Here is a 26,942-nt window from a genome sequence, read left to right as displayed (position 1 = left end):
AATTATTTTTTCCATCGCTGTTTAAAACGTGTGATGTTTTTTCTAAACGGCCCCACGAGCAAAAGAGAGGGTGAGTCTGAAATGACTCCCTGGACTCAGGCCAGATCCTAGCAAGTACTTTATATTTCACTCTCAAGATGGTCAGAGCAGAGGTTTAAGAGGCTTTGAACACAAACAGCGTTAGGTTAGCTAAGTCCTGCTTTGACCAGCAGCGAGCGTTTGAGACATAAACAGATTTCACTTGAACCGGGCTTAATGTAACTGGGTTTACAGATTCACAGCTGATTCCAACATACATCAGGAGTGTTGTATACTCGGCACGGCAGCGTGGCCCAACGGCGAAGGGGGGACGGGGCAGCCCGCGTTCGTACCGCAGCTCCGCCGCTGACCCCCGGCGCAACCTCTGGCAATCGCGGCAGTTCCTTTATCTGCAAAATGGAAATAGCTGACCTACTTCACGGAGCGAACCTGGAATCAATTAATGTCTAGCCTGCATTTAGGAGAGGCAAAACACTATATAAACATTATGTATCATTTAGCTCCCGAGGAAAAGCCATCGCCCGACAAAAGGGGCCTCTCTCTTTACGAAGCCCAGTTCACGCTGGTGCAGCCCTCCCGACTTCTTCAGCCTGGTGCCGATTTACACCAGCCCGACTGCAGGAGAAGCAGGGGCACAAATACAGTAATTTCCCCTCACTGACGCGTGCAGGCCTCTCCGTGACCATCTCCGTTCCATGTTCGGTTGCTGACCCTCCTCAGGGCGACGCTGAGGGACAGCATCGCGCCGTGCCTTGGGCACGAGAACGGGCCAGGCTTTCCTTCCCGGCTTTTAGCCCTTTGACAAACTAACTGGGGCCGTTCTTGGAGAGGAGGAAGACGACCCAAAGCCTGCCAGCCAGCAGCAGCACGGGATCAGAGCCAGCCCTCGACGCAAGGAAGGAGAGGGGTGAAGCCACCAGCACCCGCGAGCGCCCTCGCCGACAGAGACCTTGCAGCTGAGGTGCTGGTTCTCACCTGGCGCTGAGCCGCAGCTGGAAACGGGGAATATTTTTATAGGTTTTACCTGTTTTCCTGCTCAGTCTGTCCGTGTGCTGTTACACTTGCACGCCGGGCAGCACCCAGCTCTCCCAAACGCTGCGGGAAGGCCGTTGGCCATGGAAGCGACCCGCCTGCTTCCCACGGCACACGACTATGCCCGACCCGCTGGAGCTCTTGGGGCCGTACGCAGGTACGCACCACTGAAACGAGAGCAGCGGAGAGGCTACTGCCAAAGCAGCGTTATTCCTGGTTATTTCCGACAAGCCCACAGGTACTTGAAGAAAACTGAAAAACTTGAGGATGCTTTGCCATCCAGATGAACCAACCGGAAATTGGAAATTCGTCAGCAGGGACAGAAGATTTCTACCATTGTCAACGTTTTTGGTTGCTATCTGTAATTCCTGGCCTGTTCATCTGGAGTTACTCATGAAAGTCACCGTGGCAGTTTCCCAGCATTAGAATTTTATTTTTGGTTAAAACATATCCCAGACCATTGCAGGCTGGTTGCCATCCTGCAGTTCCAGGCTATCAGAAGAGCTCTCACAAGCGAGTTGCTCAGCCTGAGCCTTTCCTACAAACATGGGGAGGGGGAGGATTGTTTTTCACATCACACAAAAGTTTTGCCATTAAAGTAATGAAAACCAGGATTACCGACAGCCCACTAGCTACGGTGGTACCTGCCGGGACACTGTTGCAGGAGCGGTGCTGGAGGGTGCTGCACCCGCTGCGGGGAAGGGGCACCCGCAGGCCGGGCCGTGGGACCCCTCTGCAATCCCTCGAACACAAACGCCGGAGGAATCGCACCAATTCGGCGGCGCCTACTGCAGCCTGACCCGACTACGCGTGACACTGTTTTATTGATATCTCAGCTCATGCTCTTCATAGAGGAAGAGAAACTGGTTCAAATGAGCAAACTTCCTTTAACCTTATCATTATTAACATGAGAACCTGAAGAAATAATTTCTGGGATCTGCGTTCACTTCCCACAGCTTGGCTCTGCCAGCACAGCAAATATAGCAGCGGACCTGTGCTCCGAATAAAATCCCAAGGACTTTTTTCCACGTCCCCTGGAGGTGTGGTGGGGGCCGTGCATGAACTGGCAACAGGTACAGAGCCACGCTGCCACTAGAAAAAGAAAGGGGAAAGGTTTAAATAACAGATTAGCAGGAAAACCTACCTGGCGCCCGGGCATGAAAAGGCATGCACGCCGTATTCCTGGAAGGGCGAGTGGCGTAGGCACGCTCGAGGGCAGCTTGGATACCCCACACTCCTCCGCTTGTCCAGCTTACCGGGAAGCCTCCCAATATAACTGTCAGAGAAAAGCAGGTTTTGATCTAATTTCTCCATGAAAACGGTCGCAGAACGCATTATAGCGCCACATGTGTTTCCATCATGTCAAGGAAGTTTTCGGAAGTATTCCTCATAAAACGCAAAACTGTTACAAACAAGAACATGAAAAACAAATTTAGTAGCAACTTGTGTCATTGGTTTCTCTCTAGTCCTTTTATGAGGAGCTTCTGCGAGCAGCTGCAAAGCCCCTCGAGAAGGACCGAGGGAGACGGCTGCCGCGGCCGGGACCCGGCGGGGACTCGTGCCGGAGGGAGCGCCCAGCCGGCCGGGCTGGCAGAGCCTCCCGCCGTTTACTCTGCTGTCGGTCACGTCCCGAGCAAACAGCAACAGCGGCGTGGCGAGCGCGAGGCCGGCTTTGGGGCACGCTAACAACACAGAAGGCAATTCCAAGGCCAGTATGTAAAAGGCAAGTTCTAAAGAAATACAGAGAGGAGTTCGCTGTTGGAGTAACAGCCAAGCATGGAAATCCAGGCTGGAGACGTTCGCGTGGTGCGGGGAGGAACGGCAGTCTGCTCCGCGAGCCCAGCGTATCGTGGGCAGCAGTTCCCCCCTCTCTGCAGCGAAGCATCGATAATTTTGATTTGGATAATGGTCAGGGCTGGTTCTTGTTTATTTTGCTGCCGAAAGCCATAGCGGGATGATATTTCCTAGGTATTCCTCTGAACAAAACTGAACACCTAGTGATTACAAGAACGCTTATATAAAAGTTATCAAGATTTGGAAAAACTCAGCACCCAATATTATACCCACAGTGCCACCAAAGGTGCAGCCTGCAGCACCCTCGTGTCAGCGACGCAGTGCAGCACAGAGGCAGCCAGACCCTGACACCCAACACCCCGCTTGCACTTTCTTCCCTCTTGTCATCCTCCGACACTAATTTCTTGGTTGCCGCCGCTGTGTGCTAAGGGAGGGTACTGTAACGGGTAAACCACGAACGGTACAAGCTGGTACGGCTCCGTTAATCCCAGCTGTCTGTACAAGCAGGGACGGGTCACGGTGGCTCTTTCTCCATTAGCTCACGCAGGTGGCAGCAGCTATTGCACCTGGGCGCCTCTGCGACACCTAAAACCGGGCACCATCCATGCCAGTACACCCTGTGCCACACGGCTGCCGCTCTGCAGGTTTCCTGTTTCTTTCTCCAATTACCCAAAGCGGCGTGGGTGTGTTTGCATTAAACCTGCCAGACACATCCGAGCGGGTTATTCCAAATCAGCATCAGAGCACTTATGAACTGCTTCATTTTAGAGATATTACAATCCATGTCCTCAGCACAGTTCATTTTTCTCCAAATGAGAACAGACCCTTAGCTACGTCAAGTCCGCTTGATCTTAGAAAGAAGGGACTGGCAGTTCAAGCACCCGAGGCCTGGGGTCTAATCCCAGCTTTCTCACAAGGTTGCCAGGAAAAGGACCTGAGCTGTAATCCTTTGCTAACACAGTTTCTCCAGTCTAAACAGCGGTGCGCTTCCCCGAGTCAGCTGCTACCTACCAGGTGTGTTGGGGTCTGTATTTGCATCCAGAATAGTCATGTCAGGAAATGAGCCAGCAAGTGATCAGAAGGGAAAGCTAATCTCTTCTGAATTATTTTTGATTGTAAATGTTTCTGACCTATTTCAATAGAGGTTTAAAATAAAGATTCTAGACAGAGTTCTGACAGCCACCAAGGATCACGTTGCCCACAACAAAACCTTTATTTTTGAATCTTCTCAGGAAGTGGCAGAGATTTTCCTTTCATGTCTTGCAAGATCATGCTCAACGTGCCAAGAATTTCACAATATAGATCTTGTAATCTGCAATGAGAGAAGAGCATGGCAAAACCATCCCACTAGCAGGCTAGATCACTTTCAAATACCATGGAAAATGTGGAGCAACTTTTTAAGAGGCATATAGAGTACAGCATGCCATTTAATCACCCCTCTGTTAACCCAGTAGGTTAAAGAGCAATGAAAAGATCCCAAGTATTTTGCATGAAGTTGACTCCCCTTTCTGTGCAGGTTTTCTTTAACATCCTTTTAAATATTTTTCTCCCAAAGATCAGATATGGTGAATGGCAGAAGTGCCATATGGGACTGGATCAGCAATGTGCACCATGGGCACAGCAAAATGTTTTCAGAAGCACTAGTCCTGATCAGCGTATTCAAAATACAGAGAAAAAACAATGCTAAGACTCCTGAAAGGATCTCTGGTCCCTTGAGGAACTGGACAAAAGGGAATTTTCAAAATAATAAGTCTAGGCCAGCGGTCAGATCTGTGGTCTAGGAGTCTGCAGCACTCCATAAATCATTTCCTGGTGCAAGCTGGAAGAGATGTGGTGAGCTACACTGAACCAGCCATTTGCATCTCTCTCTTCCAAAGCGTTCCTCAGCGTGAAAAAGCTGTAGGACTCCAGACCAGATCTAGGGTTTTTTAAACAATAGGTACCAAATGTGATCATAGGCTTGTATCACATTAAGGTTAACCTAAAACATGTAAAACTCAGCAGTCTTCATTCGGAGGATTTGTGGGAGGTTTTTATGGTTACACGGTTTAAACTAACTGCCTGGGGTTAGTCATTTCCCTGAACAAGATCCAAAAAAGTCCATTGCTGAGACAAAGCACAGGTCAGCCTGGATTACTGCTATAACAAGGAAGGCAAGTGTCCTGCCTCCTCTCCTTCTGAATTTGGGTGCAAACAAATCCTCCCACCCCCTATAAATCCAGGAAGCACTCTCCCCTCTCCCAGGGATGCTGCGAGGCAAAACACGAGAGGCGGGTGGAGGATGGACACTCAGCTCTGCGGGACACCCAGGGCTCTGAAAACCCCGTGACATGCCAGGGCTGGGGAGCCCAGGGCACTTGGACCTGAGATAAGTGGCGAAGGACAACAAATTTGCTGCCAGGAAATTGAGCACATTTCTCATCGACACAAATCCAGCTCACGCAGCAGATCCCACACTGGCGTTGCACGTCCTGTGGCTTTCCCTGCTGCTAGGAAACGTTGTCAACCCTCCTAACCGGGGTCTATTCCTCCCCTGCAGCATCAAACGCTATCGGTTTTCCCGATAGGAAAGGAGGAGATGGGGGGTACCGGGCCCCTCGATGGCCGGCTGGCTGGGCGAGCTCCCTTGGGGACAGGACGTGCCTACACAGGGCCACCTCCGTCCCCCACCTTGCACAGGGGGAGGTGGCGTTATCAGAGTCTGGCGGCACAGACCAGGGATGCTACTCGCTCCAGCGAAGTTTCTTTATGTTTTGGTTTGAATGCATTAGAAACCAGTCCCGTTTATAGTGCGTGTTGTGTGTTGGTACCTTCCTAAGCTCTCAGCACTGCTCATGCTGAGAACAGCAGCATTTTGCCCAGGGAGAGAGGCCACAAAATGTCCACACATTCCATGGAAATAACCCAGTACATCGAAGGGGCATTTTACATCTTCTGTCTTGGAGTCTCTCGCATACTCACCACCTCCATGGTTACCAACCTGTCCACTGTGTCATCCTGGAGGTCCAGGGCTGTCAAATAAAGATCAATAAATGGGATGCTGACACAAAAATCCTCTACGATGATCAAATCAGAGTGGCACAATGTCTTTTTGAAGTTATCCACCAGCTCACTGAAGGCTTTGTATTGAATGGTTTTCTGGTGTGAAAAAGAACAAGGCCAGGAACAAAACACTGTTAGCAAGGAGAAGGTGTCGTACGGAGACCGTCACTCTCCAGGCACCTCCAAGGGCTTTGCGCTGGCTGGCGGTGGTGCACCGGAGCAGCACCCCGGGGGCCTCGGCTGTAGCCCGGGTGCAGCCTCGCACCCTGCGCCCGGCCCTGCCACCCAGCCTGCTGCTGGCACCAGCAGTGCAACGAGCCCCTGGGCACACACCGAGCACCTGCTTGCGCCAGCCAGAGCAAAACGAGAGACAGGCTAGAAACGAGGCCGTCTATAACTTCTGTTTCCACCGCGCTTTAGGAGCGTGGGCCAGGTGTTGCACACCCTGGCACCGGCAATCTGCAAACGCCTCTCGAGAGGGGACAACAGCCCAAGGAGACAGGTCCTGCCACTGTACAGCTATTGCCACCCCTAGTGCTGGGAGCGAGACTTAAATTGCTGACTGAAATCAGTCACTCAACATAGTACTCGGACCAGTGATTTTCTGGCCCAAATGCAAGAGCACTCTCAACTGAGCCATCCTGAAATGATTAAATTACATTTTCTAACAAGAACGAGCAGAAGAGTTGGGGGAAACAGGCAGTCACATTGCTCTAATCATCTACATTTCAGTGACAGCTTTACTGCATTTATTTCAAGTCAGCTTTGCAAAAGCCCTTTATCAAGCAATGCAAAGCACTCCTGCAGAATCTGCAACACGAATTTCAAGTCCGTAGTAACACTTTGGAAACTTTGCAACAACAGACTACGAGAGAGCAGGAAGGATCGCGACCTCCCTCGAGCACTAGCTGAAAGTGATTCCAAGTCATTTCTGGACACGGTTCCTGGCTTGACATGATCTGAAAAGACTTCTTTTTAATTTCTCTTTGAAGTTAAACAAACTGAGACAAAACACATTGAAACCTGTTCTAATACCTTTACCATTAAGTTCCATTGTAATACTTTTAAGTGCTGATCCCACCAAAATTCTACCATGTGATGATCCTACCAAAAATGCATACAGAATCTATAGCCTAAATTATCACAAAAATGGGGGGAGGAAAAAAAGTAAATTATTCCTCCACTGAAAATGGCTCATATTTTTCTTACCATATTAAAGAGCATCTAATACATGCAGTTCTTGCTATCCACCCAAGGCCGACCACAGCCTAGCTGGATTGCTCACCTGCTGATGTGTGAGCTTTTTCACTTCCTCCTGCTGCTTTTTCAGGATTGCCTGTTTCTTGGCCCAAATTGCAGCCTTCTTCACTGCTTTGCACTCCCGTTCGTACTTCTGAGTCGAGTCCTACCAATGCCAAACCGCCAGCATGAGAGCGAGTCCCAGAGCACAGGTCACAGCTGATGCTTCGAGGGATCAGTCAAGGAGACTTGTGCTTCAAAACCCCTGGCCCAGATCCAGCCCCACGCAGGAGCAAGAAAGCTGTTAAGTCAGATCAGCTGCGGGCTGACACCCTACAGCTGTCAGGATGCAGGAGGCTCTTGCCATAGGATTCACCTTATTCCATGGGCAGATTCATCCCTGTAGCCCAGTCCCTGTCTCCAAGCACTGACTTGTACCAGACGTGTTAGAGGCAGCTACAAGAACCATGAAATCAGCCAGGGGTTGAACAGACGCAGAGTCTGGCCTTGGTTCAAAAGCCCTTGGTGCAAAGCGTACTTCCTGCCCAGATGCAAAGGGCTGGTTGTGCTGGAGAAGCAGGAGGTTTTTGACTCTATTTTTCCACAGCGGCTAAGTAGAGATGTAAAGATGACCCAAACCGGGCAGGGTGGGAAAGACATGCTTATTCTGTTCAGGGACAGAGGACTTCTGCATCCAAAATGTTTCTAGATGCACCAGGAGCCAACTTTTGCAAGCAGCCAAACGTCAGTTTTCCAATAAAAGCCTGTTAGCTAGTAGCACGCACACCTAAACACAGACGCGCAATGCAAGGAACCACTATTACCTGCATTTTGATAATCACAACTCCAATGAACATATTGAAGAACACAAAGAACCCCAGCAAGATGAACACTATTGTGAACGCGTGGCTGTTTGTAAACCCATGATTCTCCAGCTTTTGCTGTAAGTCTGTCCAGCCATCAACCTGCAAATGCATTTAACCAGACCAGAGAGTTAGTTCCAAACCACAGCATAATTCACAAGCCATATGAAATCTTGCTCTTCTTTTTCTTTCTTTCTTGTATTTTTAAATTGAATGCAGTTTCTTCTGTTTTTTTAGAGTTCCAGGTTTAAGGCAGCTAGTAAAGATCTCATTTCTGGCAGCTTGCGAGATTTGCCCCTCTGAATAGGAAATTTATCTATCAAATCAAATTTTCACAGAGATCTGCAATACGATCTCACTAGAGAGCAGTTCACGCTCTCCCCAGTGCAGTCACAGGTTAATTAATGGGCTTCTTCAGCAGCACTCCAAAATCCACAGTTTGTTATTTGGCTGACACGGACTGGAAAATGCTGCTCTACTTACAGTTACCAAACTGAAGAGTGTGAAGAAGGCAGCCTCCATGTTGCCCCAGTTTTCAGTGTCTCCAGTTTCAGGATCTCCATACAAATCATGTCCCAGAATGGCAAATATAAACATCAGCAGGAACAGCAAGATGAGGACATACATCACTGTCTTCACCATCTGGCCAAGAGCCTTTGTGAAAATCTGCAGAAGGGAAAACAAGCGAATGCTTCTTAGGAGAGGAAGAGGCAGCCCCAGGTAAAGCAAATGCTTGCTCAGCAGGGATGAGGGCAGGGAAGCGGGCGGGCGATTCGGTAGGTGACAAGCTGCCGAGACCAGTTCTGAATCAGCTCCCTCACATGCACCTGCAGTGTTGTACTAGGAATTAAGGAGAGGCACAGGGCAACCACCATTGCGCACAGGAGTGCACAGTGCTACAGAATCCAGAGACTCTGGTCACGCGTGAGCCTCTTGGACTGGGAAATGCCCCTTGCAGGGCTCAGCAGTAAGTGTTGCCCAGAGGCAAGAGCAAGGGCCATTCAGTCCCAGAAGGATGACTCTCAACACACATAGGTTTCTCACTCCCTTCTGAAGCACTGTTTCACCACGACAGGTTACTAATGGAGTAACGGGTCCATGTTCGTAAAGGATACAGCTCTCCCTAACCTACGCAATCCACTGAACAAAAATGAGCAGTGCTATTAAGCCTCATGCCTCAGGGTCTGACCACAAACTGGAGGCAGGAAGATATTTCTGCTGCCCTCACTGTCCAGCTACTCCTCATCCACTGCTGTGCAGGAAGGGCCCAGAAACGGGGAACTTCTCTCTCAACCCTCCTGTGACTGCTCTCCTAGAGAAAGTCCTGTGCAAAGCTTGGGTTCACCAAAAAGAAACAGAGTACGGCCTCTGAGACAGCTTGATTTCTTATAAAGACCTACATATGACACCAATATACACAAAAGACACTCTTGGGAGTTGATGGGAATGCTGGTTGGAGAATTGAGCTTAGGCCAGATCACTGGTAATGGCTTTTAGCCAAATGCAAACTTTTTTGTTAACTCCAAATTACAGAAGACTACATGCAGCCTCTTGCATCTATGTTATATTCCTCTAGAGACCAGAGGCCACATGGGCTGGCTGCCTTCCTCTGGTTACAATAAGGCTGCTAACGCCAGAGGGTTTCTTATGCAGTGCACTAGTTCAGGGACTATCCATTTATCATTTCCTCTTTGGACAATAGCTCTGACTGTCAACAGCATCTCAAGTTAAAGCTCTGAAATCTATCCAGTTGATCTGCTCAGATGGTACTTCCTGGTGTAGACATTTGTGCAAAGCTAGCATAAGACGTTCTTTCCAGTCTCCTCTGGCTGCCAAAAAGCTGAGCTTGTTATGATGGATTAAGGACTCCCACAGCAGTTGCCTGAATAGGTCCCTGTTTTCGCAAGGCTTGTCTACTCTAGAAAACGTACCCACAACACTGTATGGCCAAGTGTCCCAGGTCCTTCTTTTGGCCACTAGTCACCCCTCAGTCTACATGGACTGAATTTCTTGAATCTACCTTTCATCCAGCTCAAATATAACAAGGCAACAAAGACCTATGCAAAGGTAGTGCCTACCTTTTTGTCCCTCTAAAATTGCCAGCTCTGGCAGCTTTGCCAAGAATAACCTCAGAGGAAAGAGATAGTCCGGACTCACGGCTGTGTTACCCAGCCTTGCTCAGAGAAGGGTGGCAACAGCAGAGGTTGCCAGCTCTGTGCCTGCACCACAGAGGCCCAGCAATGGTGCCTTAGATACTTTCAAGCAATGACTTCTGTAATCAGCTCTTTACTGAAACCATCCCAAACACCGTGCGTCTCTGCCTACTCTTAAATTGCAGGTATATTTAGCAGCTGCTTCGCTACTGCTCTTTGCAAGCTGAGAGCATACAGCTTGCTTCAAAGCAGGTCTCAGTCCCTGGTAGAGCTAGCCTCTAACCTGGACACATACTCGTCAGTCAAAACTCAGGTGAAGTGAGGTTAAAATATCTCCTCTGGACCAAAGGAAGCCGTAGAGCATCCCCAGTTCATAGCTTATATCCATAAGCAGCATCAAGATTTCCTGAGCCTGGACTCCACTCCAGGACAGGCCAAGGGAATAAACTGGACTGCGCAACCTTGCTGAGCATTTCCCCAGATGGGGAACATCCCCAGGTGGATGCTCTTTCCCTGCCAAGAGACTGAGGTTTCTAATTGCTCCTTGCCTAGGTGCACAGCTGGTGCCTGCACTCTGCCACGTGAGCCGCGTGATTTGCTTGTCCCCTGCTGCTTTGGGTTTTGCTTGGAGGTAAATCAGGTGATGGGCACTCCTGGGGCTTGTGCTGATACAGACCACAGTTTCAAGGACAAACACTGATTCTTGTCAGTCTGTCACACACCTCCCTGTAGAAAGTCTCTCACGCAGACAAAACACCAAAAGTGTCCAGACAGCTGCCACGAGCCAGGTGGCAAATCTCCTTTATTGACTCCCCCAGCTTGAAATAGTGGTGGGTCAGCTAAGGATGAACAGGCTGACATGGTCCTCTAATATTGCTCTCATTTCTCTTTCCTGGGACGTCTCACACCCACAGGATGCCAATGCTCTTCTGTCTGCTTCCACCCTGGAGCAAACCTGCTCCAAAGACCCTTTCACCAGCCTTGGTCCACCCTACTCGTCCCCAGCTCTCTGCACTCCTTTCCTGGTAGTTCAGGACAGTAGGATGCATAGGCTGAGTGGCACTGACAGGCTGATGGATTGCTGTGGATTTAAGAAGATAAATTGCGTGCTTAGGACAGAGAGGCTCTGGGCCCATTGCTCCAAAGAGCGTCAGGATTTGCACCTATTACTGGCAGCTTCCAGCAGGGCTCTGCCACCCAGCCAGCAGATGTGGCACAGTTATGCACTCGTTTCATCAGCCCCAGCCTCCTTTTTTCATTTTTACCCTATTCTGCACCATTGCACGAGATGTTGGTGGACACCAGAACTGAACACCGCTTGGCAGCAGTAATGCAGCATTCTCGGCCGCAGGCAATAACGGGCAGCAATGTAGCACACAGAGCAGTTGTGCTGGGCCCAGAAAATACAGCCGCGCAACTGAAAACCAACACCAAGAGACAATGTGCTAAAATCCCTGAGTCAGACAGAGGTGAAAGACAAGACTGCACTGCAATGCAAACACTGGCTGCATGACAGCACGACAGAGAAGGGCATGGAGGACAGCAGGGAAGAGCAATAGCAAACGCAGAGAAAACATCAACAGTCGCGTTGTCTGAAGAAGTCTCCCAAAAAGCCCAAGCTGAAACGGAAGCACCAAAACCACAGAGTTTGGTACAAATTCCTAATGGAAGCAGCATCCCCACGAGAAGGAACCAGAGGGAGGTTTCCTGGTGTTTCTGCAGGCATGGGATGTCTCTGGACGCTGACTGCAGGCTCACGCCGCACACACACATGTACGGTCTGTCCTGGAGGCTGCAGCCAGGGAACAAAAGCCATTCAACCCAGAAATCACATGACATTTTTGCCAAGTTATGTAATGGCGTTCAGCAGATTTGGGCTGCAGCACATGATCATAAAGAAAAACAACCACCCATAGCTGAGGGTAACAAGAGGGCTGTAAAAAGGCTCACAGCAACTGCAGGCTGGCAAGTGCCTCCTGCGCAGGAGCATCAAATAATTTCCAGTTGCCATGGCATGTCTTGCCTCTCCGGCGCTCTTTCAGGAACTGCTGCGGATTCCTATGAGCTTTTATTAAGAAGGAGCTTTGTGCTTCACAGTCTGCACAGGTAGTAAACTACATTGAAATTAATCCCAAATATATTTTTTAAAAAAGCAGAAAAGTCAATTTTTTCTTTAAGAACAGCCTGGCATTTTTAAAGTTTATTTTCAAATTGAAATAAAGATGAACGGGGCCTACATTAAAACAGGAATTGCAGCTAACAGAACGTCTCTGTATGGAATACAACAAGGAAATTATTTCCTCAAGGTGGAAATTTATTGCTCCAAGGTGGAAGGCAGAGTGTTTTAAAGAGGTTTTTAATTAATAAAGGGAAACGTGCCAAGAATGTGTTGCATGTTTGAGCTCTCTGCATTAAATACTGCTAACCTGTCGAGGGCTAATTTAGACTTCAATTAATAAATTACAATACACACACAGGTATAAACAACCTCCCACACCCTCAGCAAAATGCATTTAGACAGCCCTATCGCATTTTAAAACAACTTTTAATCAAAGAGGTGTTGTCTCTTGGGATGTCAAACAGCTCAGGGCACTTGTCCCTTCAGGTCAGGATGCAAAGGCAAGTATCATATGCCCCTGGAAACGGGAAAGCAGCAGCAAGGCCGGGGTTTGTGTGATATTTATAACAGCTCTGGGACAGGAAGGGACTGTTAGAGCCTGAAGAATTTTCCTCTTTGGATATTTTTCCCCCGATAATGCCATCTAGGCACGCTCACCCAAAGTCAGGATACAATTTCCCAGTGGCCACAGTCCCTGAGGTGTTAAGTCTCACCGTCCTTCATCAAAACAGAGATTTGTACAGGCCAGATTTTCAAAGGCATTTAGGCTCTTAAAGTTGCAGATTTGTGCCCAGTGGGATTTTTCAAAGCACCTCAGCATTTAAACGTCTCATGGGAGTAAGGTGCCAAATCTTATCCTACAGTTTTTCTTGCTCTTCGTCCCCAAACAAGGCATCTCGTGGCAGTGAGTTCCACAAGTCGAATGTGCATAGTGCAAGTTTCAAACAGACAAACGCAAACTCTTTATCGGCTTTAAATGTCGGCCCACTTTGCCACGCATCAATTTGTTCTTTTATAATCATCCAGACAAAACACGAGCATCTGATTCACCTTTCCTAAATCATTCGTTATTTCATATGCCTCTATATGTTGTCCCTTCTCCCAGCAACACAGAATAATTAACATATAAAAGTCTGGTGATAAGTGAAGTTTACGATCCAAACTAGAGGAACGAAGGCTCAGAAGTGAACATTATAAGAGCCCTGCGCCCATAAACATCCCACTTCTGGTGGGCTACCCTGCCAATTAATTACATGCAGAAACGCTGGCTGAGCATTCATTGCCCACATAAGCTCCTTGCTGAAAAACAAACCTCCAGAGTCGTCAGGAGAAAACTAAGTAGGAGAAGGTGTGCTGCAGAGAAAAATACACACAAACCAAGAACAGTACGTGACCTATATTTTACAGGGATTTTTTTGTGTCTACTCTGCTGTAGTAAAAAGAAAATCCCTCCACCCATTGCAGGGGGGAGCAGAAACAGGGAAAAAAAACAATGGCCATGCCATGGGTGTCTTAAAAAAATCAGGAACAATTAGATTTCTCCTTCCCTCACAGGCTACCGTAATCATCAGCCCCGTTCGGGGCCAGGCGGCCCCCCAAGACATCCAGCACATACTGCAAGGCCTCCTCCATCTCTGAGCTCGAGGGCACTCAAGAGGTTATTTATATTAGCAAAAAACCAGCAAGAACTGGGATTGCTTGAAGGATAAACACAGCTTGCTGTTTTTCCTCTGACACCTTGGGGTACTCTCCCCGGTGCCTGGTGCTCTCCCCTGGCCAAGCCAGCCGGCGACGCCAGGGCCGCGGCGTTGCGGGCACCCTTCTCTCCTCCCTGCAAACGGGCGGGCAGGCTTTGAACCCAGGTGCGGATACCAGCTCCCTGCCTGAGCCCTCTTACCAGCACCCGGAGTCCCGCCGCCGGCAGCCCCAGGAGACCCAGCTCTGCACACCGATGCTTTGGTGACGCAGGACCGTGACAAAGAAATCCGCCGTCCTGGCAGATGCAGCAGTACCAGCAAGAGCCCTGATGCACACCCAGCACCGAGTTTTGCTGGATTTCCTTATGCGAATAATTTTAGCAGGAGAAATAACCCCCCATGCCCTGCTAAAGCATGTTGGCAGCACAGTGATGCTAGTAAAGGGGGCTGGAAATTATTAGGATCCCCAGCAACAGGGGGTGCTGGTGGGGACTGAGAGGGGGCTCTCCCGCCACGCTCTGCCACCCAAGCGCTGGGCACCCTGGCCGGCAGGACTCAATCACACTAGCCTGAAAAGACCCGAAAAGAAACTCTTAGCCCAAAGGGAAGGGAAAAGCCACTGTGACCTGACCGGAGAGCAGTGCTTTACCCTCATCCCGTTGCTGTACTTGATGAGCTTGAGAATCCGGAGGGCCTGGAGACCTTTGGCAATTTCCCAGGAGTGGAAGTGCAAGGCGGCCCCCGAGCCGGAGGCGTAAAGGATGAACGCGATGAGCAGGATGACAGCGTCTAAGACGTTGTAGCCGTCCTTCCAGTAGGCGATGGGATCCACGTACAACTTCAGCAAAAACTCGCTGGTGTAGATGGAGAGGATGAGAGCGTCTGTGAGCTGGAGAGACAAGGAGATAAGCCCGGGCAGCTGCCCTGCGGATCCCCACGTTTCCCGGGAGCCTGCGCACAGGGGCAGAAACGCCAAAGGGACACCCGGGAGCAGAAACACCGCAGGGACAGCCCAGCCCCTCTTTCCTTACTGCTCTGCCACTTGTGTTTCACCCCTAAACAACCTGACTCTGCCCTTGGAGACCAAAGTGACATGCGAGGGACCTTTTCCTAACGGGCTTCATGCCTGTCACGTGCCTTGCCACCTGAGATAACGCCTTGCTGGCCTGGGAAATGACAGTTCAACTGGTATAACCGCACCTCTGGGGAAGTGGGAGCTGAGCTTACCCTGTCACACAGACCATCGCAGGTACCAGGACGCAGAAACACCACAGTGCAGAACAGACCTGGCGTCTAACGGTGCTGCTGGCCCTGTGGGCCACCACGTTTCCCCTCTCCAGGGGGATTCCTGGGCCCCTGCTCCCACAGCTCCTGCAGCAAACGTGGGCGGTGGGCCCCAGAGCAGCGTTAACCTCAATAATAACCTCTAAAGGGCTGTGAAAACCAAGGAAACAGCAGGATCTGAACCAGGGCACTGCACCACGGAACAGCACCTACCGCTCTCCAGAGCCGCCCCAGCAGCGCAACCCTTGGCTGGCACCGGCGGGCAAACCGCTGTGAGCAGGGAACAGGGAGGCGAAGCAAAGCAGATGCCGTCCACGTTACAAATACCCACCGGGGTCCCCGCGGCAAGGGACGCTGCCGAACGGAGAGGACAGAGGACCCAGGAGGCTGCGGGTCGCCCCGGATCGGGCATCACGTCGCACGAGGGTCCTGACCGCGTCCCAGAGCATCGGACACCTTGCCAGCCCCTCCGACCGGGGCGCGCACCGCCCACTTCTCCAGCACAGAGCCTGTTTCTGGAGTCAGAGTTTTCTAAAACCTCTAAAGCTTGTGACTGAGTTTCCTGACATTAGCCAGGCCTGTCTATATATTACCGGGATATATAATTAAGGCTCAGAGGTTTGCATACAGTAGCTGACTTGTGTAACACAAGGAAATCAAGGAGCGTGACCAAGAGGGATTTTCAATGTGAAAATTGAATATTAAAAGGGTGCTTAAAGTTAGCTGTGCTAAAAGTACGAAGGGGAAAAGAGTTGCCATGGAAAGGACCTAACAGTTGCATTTTAAGAACCATAATTACCAAGTGAAGGGATTTAAAGCTCGCCCCTGAAATATGTTTCCTGGCATATCCCCACGATAGCGAGGCCCTGGGCTCGCGCAAGCAATCGTCACGCCAGGTGCCTGGTGACCGAAGAGTTAGTCATTTGGGCTGGGCCTCCGGTCCTCAGTTATTTCATCGCCCGAAACAAGACAGAAGCCGCCTGCGTAGGTCGGCCACCAGCTCCCCCTCTCAGTACACAGCAGCACGAGGAGGCAAAGCCACACCACTGCTTTGGTCACGTGCCACCACCACCACCGCGCACCCGGCCGGCCCGGCACCACTGCAGACATGCTGCTGTCCCGGGGAGGGACAAGGGGGTGCGAGGGGCTGCAGCCCAGCAGTGACCCCAACCTGCTGGGGCTGGCCGGAGACACAGGACACCGGTTTCTCCCATCCTCCCTGGAGAGCCCCTTATCTCTTGGTTCGTCTCCTCTTGGCTGCGCCACGCGGGACCATTAGCCATGCCTTACCACAAAAAAGGTACTCGAGCTTAATCTGAGGCGGTAGTCAGTCTCCACAGCCAGGAGGATGGCGTTCAGTGAGATGCTGCATATCATGAGGAACGTGAAGACTGGACTGTTCAGCAGTCTGCGTAGGTAGGCACAAAATTCGGTGTCCTTTCTTCTGTTGGTAAAAACAGAAGAGCTAGAGAGAACCAGGGGCCCACCACCAAAGAAGAGAAAACAGATGTCCCCTCACCTGTGGGTGTCTTTCAGTGTCAAGTACAACAGGCATCAACAAGCCCAGCTTTCCAAGCAGTCCCAACCACCCTGAGCAGTGGAAAGGGCTGAGAAGTTTGGCTCAGTTTGCAGCTGAGGCCAGCTAGGGGCGGGTAAGCAGGTATTGAGCAGCCTTGTTGCATGTACCTTATCACCGCTGGATTTTGTGATCATGCCTGTGGACATGCTTGGTGGGTATGAAATCGAACCCAGATTAAAAGCATGTTTAGAGACTTTGCAATGTGTCATGTAGGGATACCATCACTTGGAGCTTGCTGTCCTTGTTTTAAAATATCTGCAATCTCATTCAGGCAACAGCATGGCTCCTGATGATGTTTAAATTTAATACTGCATAGAAAACACACAAAACATCATCCTGAGTAGATCTACTCCCATGCAGGTTATTGCAGAGTCAAAGGCACAACCATCCATTTCTGCAGGCTGCACAGTTCCCGTGATCAAACCCAGCAGCTGGGCCCTGGCCGTAGACCCCGCTTTATGTGAATTCTCAGCTCGTTCGGTCCAAGTCAGACCCTTTCACCTCGAGCCCAGTGGGTAGAAATCCACACACTACAATCGTCTTTCAATTAGGTCCATTTCAGGTAGGTGAAACAGCCACATAATTCTGTAGTAAACAGGGACAGACATGTCCCCAAGGGAAGGACTGCTAGGGTATGTTCCTGGTCGGGAAAGACACGTGAAAAACATAGACAGATGTACCCTGTTCTCAGAGAAAAGAAATGAGTCAATAAGATACTCTCATTCCCCTACTTTTGCCACTAAATGTCATGGCCTAGTAAGTACCGAAACTGAGGAAATCAGTTAATGGCAGCGAGGAAAAAATGTTTAATACTTAGTTTAAATGCATACTTAAGAACAGTCTTATTTGTTAAATATTTGTAAAATAATAATTGAAATGTAACCAAAGCTAACACAAAATCCAACCCTTTGCTTTCATTCAAAATAAATACGTACCGACTCAGTCAGTCATGTACCAGGTCCCACAACATAAGAATTACCTAGAGGGTGAATCTGATCACCATAATCAAAACTTAACTCCACATTAAAAAGACTTTGCTATGTGTGTACCTGAACTGCCAAAACACGGAACGTCTTGTATCAGTTTCTGAGAGGGACTTCAAAGATTTCATCAGCAGCTCTGACGCCACTAGCGTCCTCTGGGAAGGCTCTACGTGCTCCATGTGCAGGCTCTCCCAGTCGCCCCGCTCAAGCAGCCGGGGCGCTTAGCTTTCCCAAAGGCACTCGGGCGCCGCGGGAGGGCGGCTGCTCTGCGTTGGAGACGCTGGAACCTGCTGCTTGACATCGCCGCTTTATGAGGTCGCTTCCAGCTGAAGAAATCAGCCAGGCAAGTGTCCGAGGCCAAGCCCTGCATAAATAAAATCCCCGCATTAAGAGAATAACGAGCAGACGTTGATTATACTTAACTAACTGGTTTTGCATTGCTGAGCAGTTTAGGCAGAGCGTACAAGTTTTGGCTACAGATTTATAATAATCTATTACTGACAAAACGGCTTTTAATCCAGCCCAACGCAGCTTGGACTCAGGGCTGGTCTCCCAGGGCAGATCAGTTCAGAGGCACCGCAGCCTCTCGTGGGCTCTGTCTCCTCAAGCCACAGGCATATTTTAGCAGAACTTCAACTTTCAATGAGAAGAATGCAAAAGCAAAGGAAAGCTTTCATGAAGGGAAGCTAGATCATCTCTTCAAAGCCCTGGCATCTGCCTGAGCCCGCAGACAGCTTGAAACACCCCCTTTACGAACCTCCCCCGCGCCTCAACAAGCGGAAGCTGCTGCTGTTCCGCAAGGTGCAGCCAACACCCGCCCGGCCCCGTGCAAGCCGAGCAGCGCGGCAGCGTGCAGCCTTCGGCCCCAGGAGAAGGCCCACGAGGCCCCGCTCTCACTCGGAAGAGGAGATAACCGCAGGGCTACGCCGCTCCAGCACCCTGCGCCAAGGCGGCACGGGGGCCTGGCCCCTGTCCTACCCACCTTCCCCGGGGAACGTCACACCTCTGCGCCGTCGTGGGAGGACCAGGAGGGAAAGCACTGGAGGGAAGTGCTCCAGGTCTCCGGCCCCGCGGAGGCAGCAACGCACCGGCCGAAACAGCGGAAAGATTCCTATGGCTTTGACGGTCCAAAATAACGTGAGCAATCCACGCGAGCCGCTTTGCTCTTTGCTCTGTTTTAACGTATTATTTTCATCCTGACAATATTATCTTTAAAAAAAAAAAAAAGAAAAAAAAATTACAAGCGCTCCTATGATGAGGTGAAATTACATTCATTTTTAGTGTTTACATTCTGCAACGTGCCAAAGTAGTGGGCGAAAGGCATTTTTATTGCTGGACACTGCCCAGCTCCTCAATACAAGCCACACAAACAGTTTTTTGCAGTAACACTTTCATTACTCAGGAATGAGGAAACCAGGAAAAGACTCTTCCTTTGTGTCTGGGGGGGCCCCCTTCCAGCGCCCGTCGCTTCGTGCCTCGCTGCAAGCCCGGGAGCAGTTTGGCCACAGCCTGGCGGAAGCGGCTGCGTGCTCCAAGGTTGTTTGGAAACAGCCCGTCCCACTGCCCCAGTTGGCTCCATTTTCTCATGCCCTGTCCCTCAAGCAGCAAATGCTCACCCCCAGCTCACTTTTAAAGGGCATCAGTGGATAATGCAGTTTAGCTGTGTACATCTGAGCTTTGCAGAGGGCAATCCTTCTTCGTGCTCCCCCCAGCTCTCTGGAGAAGGTACAAGGGTCCCAGGACAAATCTCTGCTCTTGCTGCAGGCCCGCGCAGCCTTTACTGCCGGCTCCAGCGTCCCTGCAGCCAGCGCAGGCTGCAAGCTGGCCTGACTCTAGCCAGAGGAGTGCTGGCAGCCGTGGCTGGAGTATTTCCAAAGTTTGTTTGCAAACGATTGTCAGTTCCTCACCAAAGGGTCCAACTCTGCAACAAATCTTCAGCATGAGTAGCGCTGACATCAATACGGCCTTTGATGTCAGTGGGATAACTCACAACCATATTTGCTTTTTGCCTTGTTTCTTTAGGAAAAATAGCATGAGTATTAACAATTGCTAATTTATTTAAATTAGTCAGCATCTCTGGGCTTGCTAGTCTGGATGCTCTGCGAGCACTTGTTCCAGGACACACGTTTGGCTAATCCTGAGGCACAGCTTTGAATAAGCCACAAATATTTGTTTCTTGGAGCAAACAATTGTGAAAAACTGAAACTAGCTTGTGCAGAGGAATTCATTAGTTTGAGTTAATTGGCAATCCCTTCATTAACCTGAGGTTTAAAGGGCCGGCAGAGATGCACACGTCAATCAGAAGCTGCAGAAAGCCTGACGCCTTCGAAATTGTATTTTGCATGATTGAAAAGCACTTGCAGGCAAGGAAAAGGCAGAGCAGGGCTGAGATCTGGCACACAGGAGGAGTGAACAGAGGCCATGTTAGAGCAAGGATCTGTGCAAAACCAGAAGTTATTTTAGCCTTCAAAACCTGGGGATGCTGCAAGCATCCATAAGCCAGGACAGATTCAGTACCGTGACAGTTCAAACTGTTGCTCTGGTCCCACCTTTCCCTAACACCACATCTGCCCACATCCTCCTTGGTGCTCTGACCTGGGGCCAAGCCAGCCGAGGGAGCTAAACCAACAGAAAACTCAAGTCCAACTAGATCTACGTCGTTGCTTTGTTCTGTTTAACATCCAGGGCTTCAGATAGGGCAGATTCACAGACAGCCAACACCATCACACCAGCCTGGACTCATCCCAGGAGATGCTACAATCCCTTCAGGCTCATCCTGGAGCAGAGGATGGGTAAGGATGAAGTGTCTAAAGAGAACAGAAAAGTAATCATGTTAATTTTCCCTCCCAAACTGGAGAAGTAGCTGGGTGAGGACACTTCCTCATTAGCTTTTTTTAGCATCTGAAATGCCCCTGTTGAGAGAGGCTAATTAACAGAAAAAAACCACCTTTTCTTCACAACTCTCTTGCCAGGTCTGAGCAACGAGGAAGATGATGAGAAAGGACAGGAGGAATCCCACTGTGATCAGACTGGATGATAACTCACAAACCAAGACAGAAAAGTTTGTTTTCTCACATGCACCTGCAGACCTATCCAAGGGACTTATCCATGATCCGGCTACCTTCTGTCCCCAGATCCACTGGGCTGAGTTTGATTTTGCTGAAACCTCTTCCCAGTTCTGTCTTTGACTTTTCCCTGAGTATTTTGTAGGATTGTCGTTGGCACATGCGCACGCACACATCCCTACCTTCTGGAGAGACAGGAATGTATCTATCAACTCCTGACAACACACGACCTCAGTTTCACCCAGGCTGAGAGCAAACACGTGCAGAAAGATGGCCTTAGCGAGCAGAGTGGCTGTGACAGCAGGTGGTAAACGATCCCTGTGCCAAGTCTGCAGATAGTTATCTCCTTGCTGTATCCAATATGATTTTTGAAGGTTAGTGGACCTGGGTTCCCATTTTAGGGAAAGGGAAGGATTATTTGCTGGATGTGTTTCAGAGACCATCCTGTAAAGGTGTGATCTCTGCTGGTAGCTGAGCAGTTAGCAGTCCCCAAACCCCACAGGACCCAGGCAGTAATCCCAACAAAGTTGCATGCTGCAGGCATCTTTCATACTTTGCTCTCTCAGCCTCAAGTTTTAGCTTTTTAATTTCCTGTGGCCACAGGGTCTCACAGGGACTGTGTTTCCCACAAGTCATAGATTGGGTTGGTGGGGGGGACACATTGAGTTAAACTTAATCTAGATGCAGGAAAGCTACTTTCAAGGGGAAGGTTGTTTCATGATGGATTACCCAAATACTTAAAGCCACAATCAGTCTTCAAGCAAAAAAACAAACATTCCAGGGAAATATTTAACCTGGTAGCTGCTAGCCATGAGCCGAACCTCACAGTAAACAGGGAAGTGTTGCTAGTTTGCAAGAGAGGCGCCATCCCACATTAGGGTGCAACCCTGCAGGCTAATGGGGAGCAGGCACCAGCCCGTGCACATCTACAAAACCTACCCAGAAGAGAAGCCTGCGCACCAGAGGAAGCAGTACCTCAGGCAGCTGTTCAAGCCCATGATGTAATGTAATGGAGCAGCATGACTGCAGAGATGCCATCACCTGGAAAAGATCCAAAACCTGCAGCCTGGCTACTTTTGTTCAGAGCGGAGCCAACGATGCTCTTCACAAGAAAGGGCGTATTAGGCAAAGTTTCCTGGCCAAAACCCAGTATCTGTCATTACATTCTTGCTATATAAGTTTCCCATGAAGTTTCAGCTTGGCCCGGGAGACGGTGCTCTGCTGCACAGAGCCCTCCACCCAGGGAGCTGCGCCCCCTCCCCACCTCCCGCAGCATCCGTGCACTCACCAAGCAACAGCCGCTTCAGCACTCACGTGGAGAAGATAGCTGAAGAGACACAGGAGCGTAGACTAGGGCTACGTTGCTCAGGTTTGTCTGGATGGCTTAGATTATGAAGGGAAGCCAGTGGTTTCTCAGCACACTTCGCATGGGCTGCGGTTCCCTTGCCCTGCTCTGCAGAGAGTGGCGAGTTTGCTATGGACATTAGATATGCTGCTGGAGAGAGGGAGGAGGTGGAGTTCCATAGGGGTTCACCACGGATTTGGGATGCAGTTCTCCCGGGAATTCTGTCAAAAGCAAAAAAAGTGCAATTATAATGAAAGAGGCACCTGGCCCCTGCATGGCAAAGCAAACCCCGGGAGAACAGCATTGCTCTCCGAGCTGAGAAGTGCAGGTACCAACCAGCACAGGAAAGCAGCCAGCAGCAGCTTAACAAAACGATTAAAGCGGGACTAGAGGAAAGGATATCACATGAGAGCCCAGGGTGAAACTTTGGCTTCAGCGGCACGACGGCAGAACTCTCCGTGGCTTTAGCGGATCCAGGATTTCACCTGCAACTCGCTTTGAAGTCAACATTCACTGGAAAAGAAAATGGAAGCAGTTTATTCACTGCTATTTTTATTTCATTATTAGTGCTGCACAGCAATACTCATGAACGGCACTCGCAGGTCTTTGCAATGCTCCGAAAGTTAACAAGAAGTTGTATGGCTAAACAAGCACTAAGCTAGAAACTAGGCTGAGTTCCACATGTTTCAAAGTAAGGCTCCTCTTTTCTGACTATTTTGCCTCTTCTCTAGTCAGAGCCTCAAAACACCGCAATTGTACAGCACTATAATACCATAACCAGACATGGTAGCTCTGAGAGCTAAATTAGTTGGTGGGGTTTTTTTCCTGAGAGTATGTAAATAAATATCAATATTCTAAACCAAAGACCTCCCAGTAACTAAATATTATTTATCTTAAATTTATCTAAAAGATAAACAGCTTTGTCACATATGTATAATAACAAAGAAACAAATTACAAAGAAGGAATTTGATTTTATTGGTTTTATTCAAAGCATTTGCATTATATATCAATTTCTAACAACAGTTTTCACAGTTCATTAGAGACATTGTCAAAACTTTGGGCAAAGCTTTGTTCATGTCCCCGTAACAGAAGATATCGCAGCCTAGTTGTTTGTTTTAGCTTTATTTATTCCTTGCAACAGTGATCATTCTCAAGCCATATCAGGGAAATCCGCTGCTTCAGTGGGGAAAGGCACTTTTAAGGGAAGAGCATGTGAACACAAAGTCTGAATGGGGTCTATTTCACATTTTTATTTGGTAACTTAGGTATAGTTACTGGCAATGAACTCCAACATCTTACATATTCATTCCTCTTACCAGTTAGCGCATGACAGTACACTTGCTAAGGATTAACAAAAAATTTATCTTTCTTATTTTATCAACAGGTATATTTGCTTGTCAGTTATTGGCATTTTGCATCCAAAATATTTGAGAGACCACACACCTAACACACACACCAGATATAGATTTTGGCAACGATTCACAAGTCAGTACGTATCTCATTTCTCAGTAGTTTGTAACTGTGCCTTTGGTGTCATTCTAACTATGTATTTAGGCATTTATAAAGTGTCAATCTTCTGGCAACTACGCACCAACAATTACTTGCGAGGCATGACTGTGCATGTTGGGGACAGTTAGCAAAGGGATTGCAGAGAGAGAGGCCCACTTCTGCCGTCCTTAAGCAGGCTGAATTCTCCCTGCTGGCAGAGGAAATCTGCCTCGGTGAGGATCACAGGATAAAAACAAAGACTTTGAAACCACAGAAGAAAATATTTTAAAATTCACTGGTGGGATCTACAGCTCTTGGAGCAACATTCGCAACGAATGACTGTGATTACAAAAAAGGGTGTCCATAGCTCCAGCCTAGCCCAGCTTAGCAGGAGAATCCAGCTAACGCTGCTTTCTTTACTGCTGGCAGCTCTTGCCGGTGTTACAGGAGCCTGGCGAAGCCACCCTGACCTCTCCTACAGGTACGAGAATGCCATGACAAAAATAACGGCTTGATCCTGCAGCGTGCTGAGCACTTTGACTGACCCAGCAAAGTACTTAAAAGCACATGCTTCATTTAATTACGTGAGTATCAAGAGCTCCCTCGGATTTTTGCATATATGCTGGATGAGAATTACAGTTTCCAGCAGCTGTAGGATCCAGCTCTACACCTCCTCAGAAAGGCAACAATTCTCAAACATACAGTATCACTTTCAGCTGATATAGACGCCAGGCTGTGGATACCAAAAGGACAGATGGGTTCCAAAGGCCATTAGACAAACACACGGAAAAACATCTACTGGAACTTTTTATATACAAGGTCGTAGCTGAGCTGCAGACTGCAGGATCTGCCGACTCAAGGCAGCACCGCTAGCTGCTTGCCCTGCTCTTCCCGTCTTCCCTAAGCGCTTGCTACCAGTCACTGTCAAACAGGATGGGAATGACCCCGTATGGCTGCTATTACATCCCTGGAGTAGAGACGTACAAACCTATCAAACGGCCAGGCACGAGGGCACACTCACGGGGCAGCTGCTCTCCCAAGGGGGCTGCAGGGCCCGTTACCCACCTGGACTCCTGCGGGCTTGGGGAGCACTTACAGCTCTGGGTGGGGTCCAGCATTCGTTCCAGCTTTTTGTTCTGTGGATACTGAAGCATGCTCCCGGGTTTGGTTTCTAATATTAAAATCACTATTTTAATTTCTAGAAAAGGATTGTTCAAAATGAATTTTTTGCTGTTTTATCTGCTGTATCCTCATGGAGCCAGCAATAACAAAGGATAAGCCCAGGCTTATTTAGAGGGGGGTCTCTCAGACTGAGGTCTTAAAGGCCGACAAGGCTAAACCAGACTTTTTTTTCTTTTTACTAAGTATCTTGTCCTCTGAGGGACTTAGCCTAAATCAGAGTTACAATGAATGAGTGATACTATTTAAACACAAAATATTGGTAGCAACTATATTAAAACATTTCACATCCTTATTACACTGAAGCAGCAGCTTTGTCAATAAACTGGGCCAGCTTCACATCTCTTTTGGTCAGTCCACCGCAGTCATGGGAAATAAGAGTTATCTGAACCTGTAAAAAAGGAAAGGAAATGGATTAGAACAGCCATTCTAATCTTTGCCATGTAGGCTGATCAGAGCTTAATCTAAAATGCTGCATGTCTCTCAAGAGGAGGGCTCTGTAGTGAACTGCTTTTACAAAAAGCTCTCAGCAAATAGTGAATTGGAGTCTCACTGTTCATGTAAATAGAAAATACTGTAGGTAAGCAGGCTTAACAGAACCTGAAGACTAACTGAAGAGAATCCCTTTGCAGAATAAAACAGGCTTGCATTCTTGGATTTCATCCAGAAAGAAGTGTCCGATTGAATAACTCATTCTTTACATTTAAATTCCACATATCAGTTTCACAAAGAATTTGGGCCAATGACTAAATTGTATACAGCAAATTCAATGGCCCAAGTGTTTTGTTAAATCAGTTGTTAAAAACCAGTACCCCAAAGGTGAAAAAACTGTTGAGCTCGCTGCAGATGAATTTCAAAAGGAAAAACAAACAGACCGGTGCATTTTGTTCTGACGCAGCTGCCTGCATCAGTTTGTTTAGACTAACACAGATGACAAGTTGGGCACTACTTTCTCAAGTGTTTGACAGAGATTTTGGAAAAAGGAACAAGAAAAAAAAGAGGGAATTCAAAGCCTTCTAGAAAGTCAAGAAAATCATCAAGAGTAGATGTTCACGACTTTGTCCAGTCCCCATTTAACAACCCCTTAAACGGGGTGACTGGAAGGGCTGGTGAGAACGGGTTTGTGGTAGGGAGCCGCAGATACGGCTGGGACATGAAAACATGTCCTGTTCTGTCATTCCGGCTTTGGAGGTGGTAGTTCCCAGCAGAGGGGAGTGGCAGGCTGCTGCAGGCAACGCTTCTTAAACTGCCACAACACAGCTTGTCTGTCAGAGTCTTAAGCCTGCCATACTGGCTTTGTTGTTTAGGGCTTTTTTAATTGGACCACTCTGTGTCGATTAATCCCACCTTTAAGACCATGCCTAGCATTCTGTGTCTGCCACAAAACAAACTATGCTGAACAGGTACAATCACGTCATTTGTCCTTCAGTAGATTGTTGGTGGGATTGGTATATATTATGCCAAACGCTAAAACAAACAACTCGGTACAATGCAATGAGAAGTATGAGAAAATAAAGGGAGAGCAATAACTCCCCCATACACATCCTCACATAGCACCTTTCATTCACGGGTTGCAGTATACTTTGTAATCCTTGTAAATATGAGACCACCATCAGTTGAGTAATATTATAAACAAATTTTATAAGCTGCTATGTTGAGGCACAGGGGCCCACATTTTTTAAAAAAATCAAGTCTAAATTTAGAATTCCAGGCTCTCATTTAGGTACCTACACATCAGTCTGATCTCCTACACCTCTGGGTTTCTAACTTGTTGCACAGAAAGGAATGAAAGTTGGTGAGTGTTCAGTAGTCTCAAAACAGTCATTTATTCAGGTTAAATAAAGAAGGGTTTAAAGGGTTCTATTTAATTTTTAAATCTTGGCCAGAAAGGTTAAGTGACAGTCAAAACCATGCAGCTGGTAGCAAATAATTGCAGAGAAGAACTCTGTTCCTGGTGCCATCTCACCACTGCAAATCTTAGTACCTTGTGGAATATGTATTTTTTACTCCTTGGAAGAACACAAAGTTGGAGCACTCTGG

General features: G+C 48.6%; 2 protein-coding genes across 2 annotated transcripts in view; both read right to left on the bottom strand.

Moving 5' to 3' along the window:
- Positions 1-4,077: 4,077 nt before the first annotated feature.
- On the bottom strand, positions 4,078-24,877 carry CATSPER3 (cation channel sperm associated 3). The gene is made up of 8 exons (XM_067305059.1): positions 24,789-24,877; positions 16,553-16,706; positions 14,628-14,867; positions 8,493-8,675; positions 7,971-8,111; positions 7,193-7,312; positions 5,846-6,003; positions 4,078-4,177 (listed from the first exon to the last, which is right to left on the bottom strand). The coding sequence occupies exons 1-8, from the start codon at positions 24,875-24,877 to the stop codon at positions 4,078-4,080; spliced, it is 1,185 nt and encodes a 394-aa protein (XP_067161160.1).
- The window catches only part of PCBD2 (pterin-4 alpha-carbinolamine dehydratase 2), a 28,778-nt gene continuing 25,036 nt past the window's right edge, over positions 23,201-26,942 (bottom strand). The window contains exon 4 of the mRNA XM_067304908.1: positions 23,201-25,293. Within this exon, the coding sequence (XP_067161009.1) occupies positions 25,198-25,293 (96 nt within the window). The 3' untranslated portion in view covers positions 23,201-25,197. The remainder of the gene's footprint in view (positions 25,294-26,942) is intronic.

Source organism: Apteryx mantelli, chromosome 14, assembly GCF_036417845.1.
Source record: "Apteryx mantelli isolate bAptMan1 chromosome 14, bAptMan1.hap1, whole genome shotgun sequence".
NCBI lineage: Eukaryota > Metazoa > Chordata > Aves > Apterygiformes > Apterygidae > Apteryx > Apteryx mantelli.
Note: the sequence above shows the minus strand (reverse complement) of the source record. Positions and strands in the feature narration are given on the sequence as shown.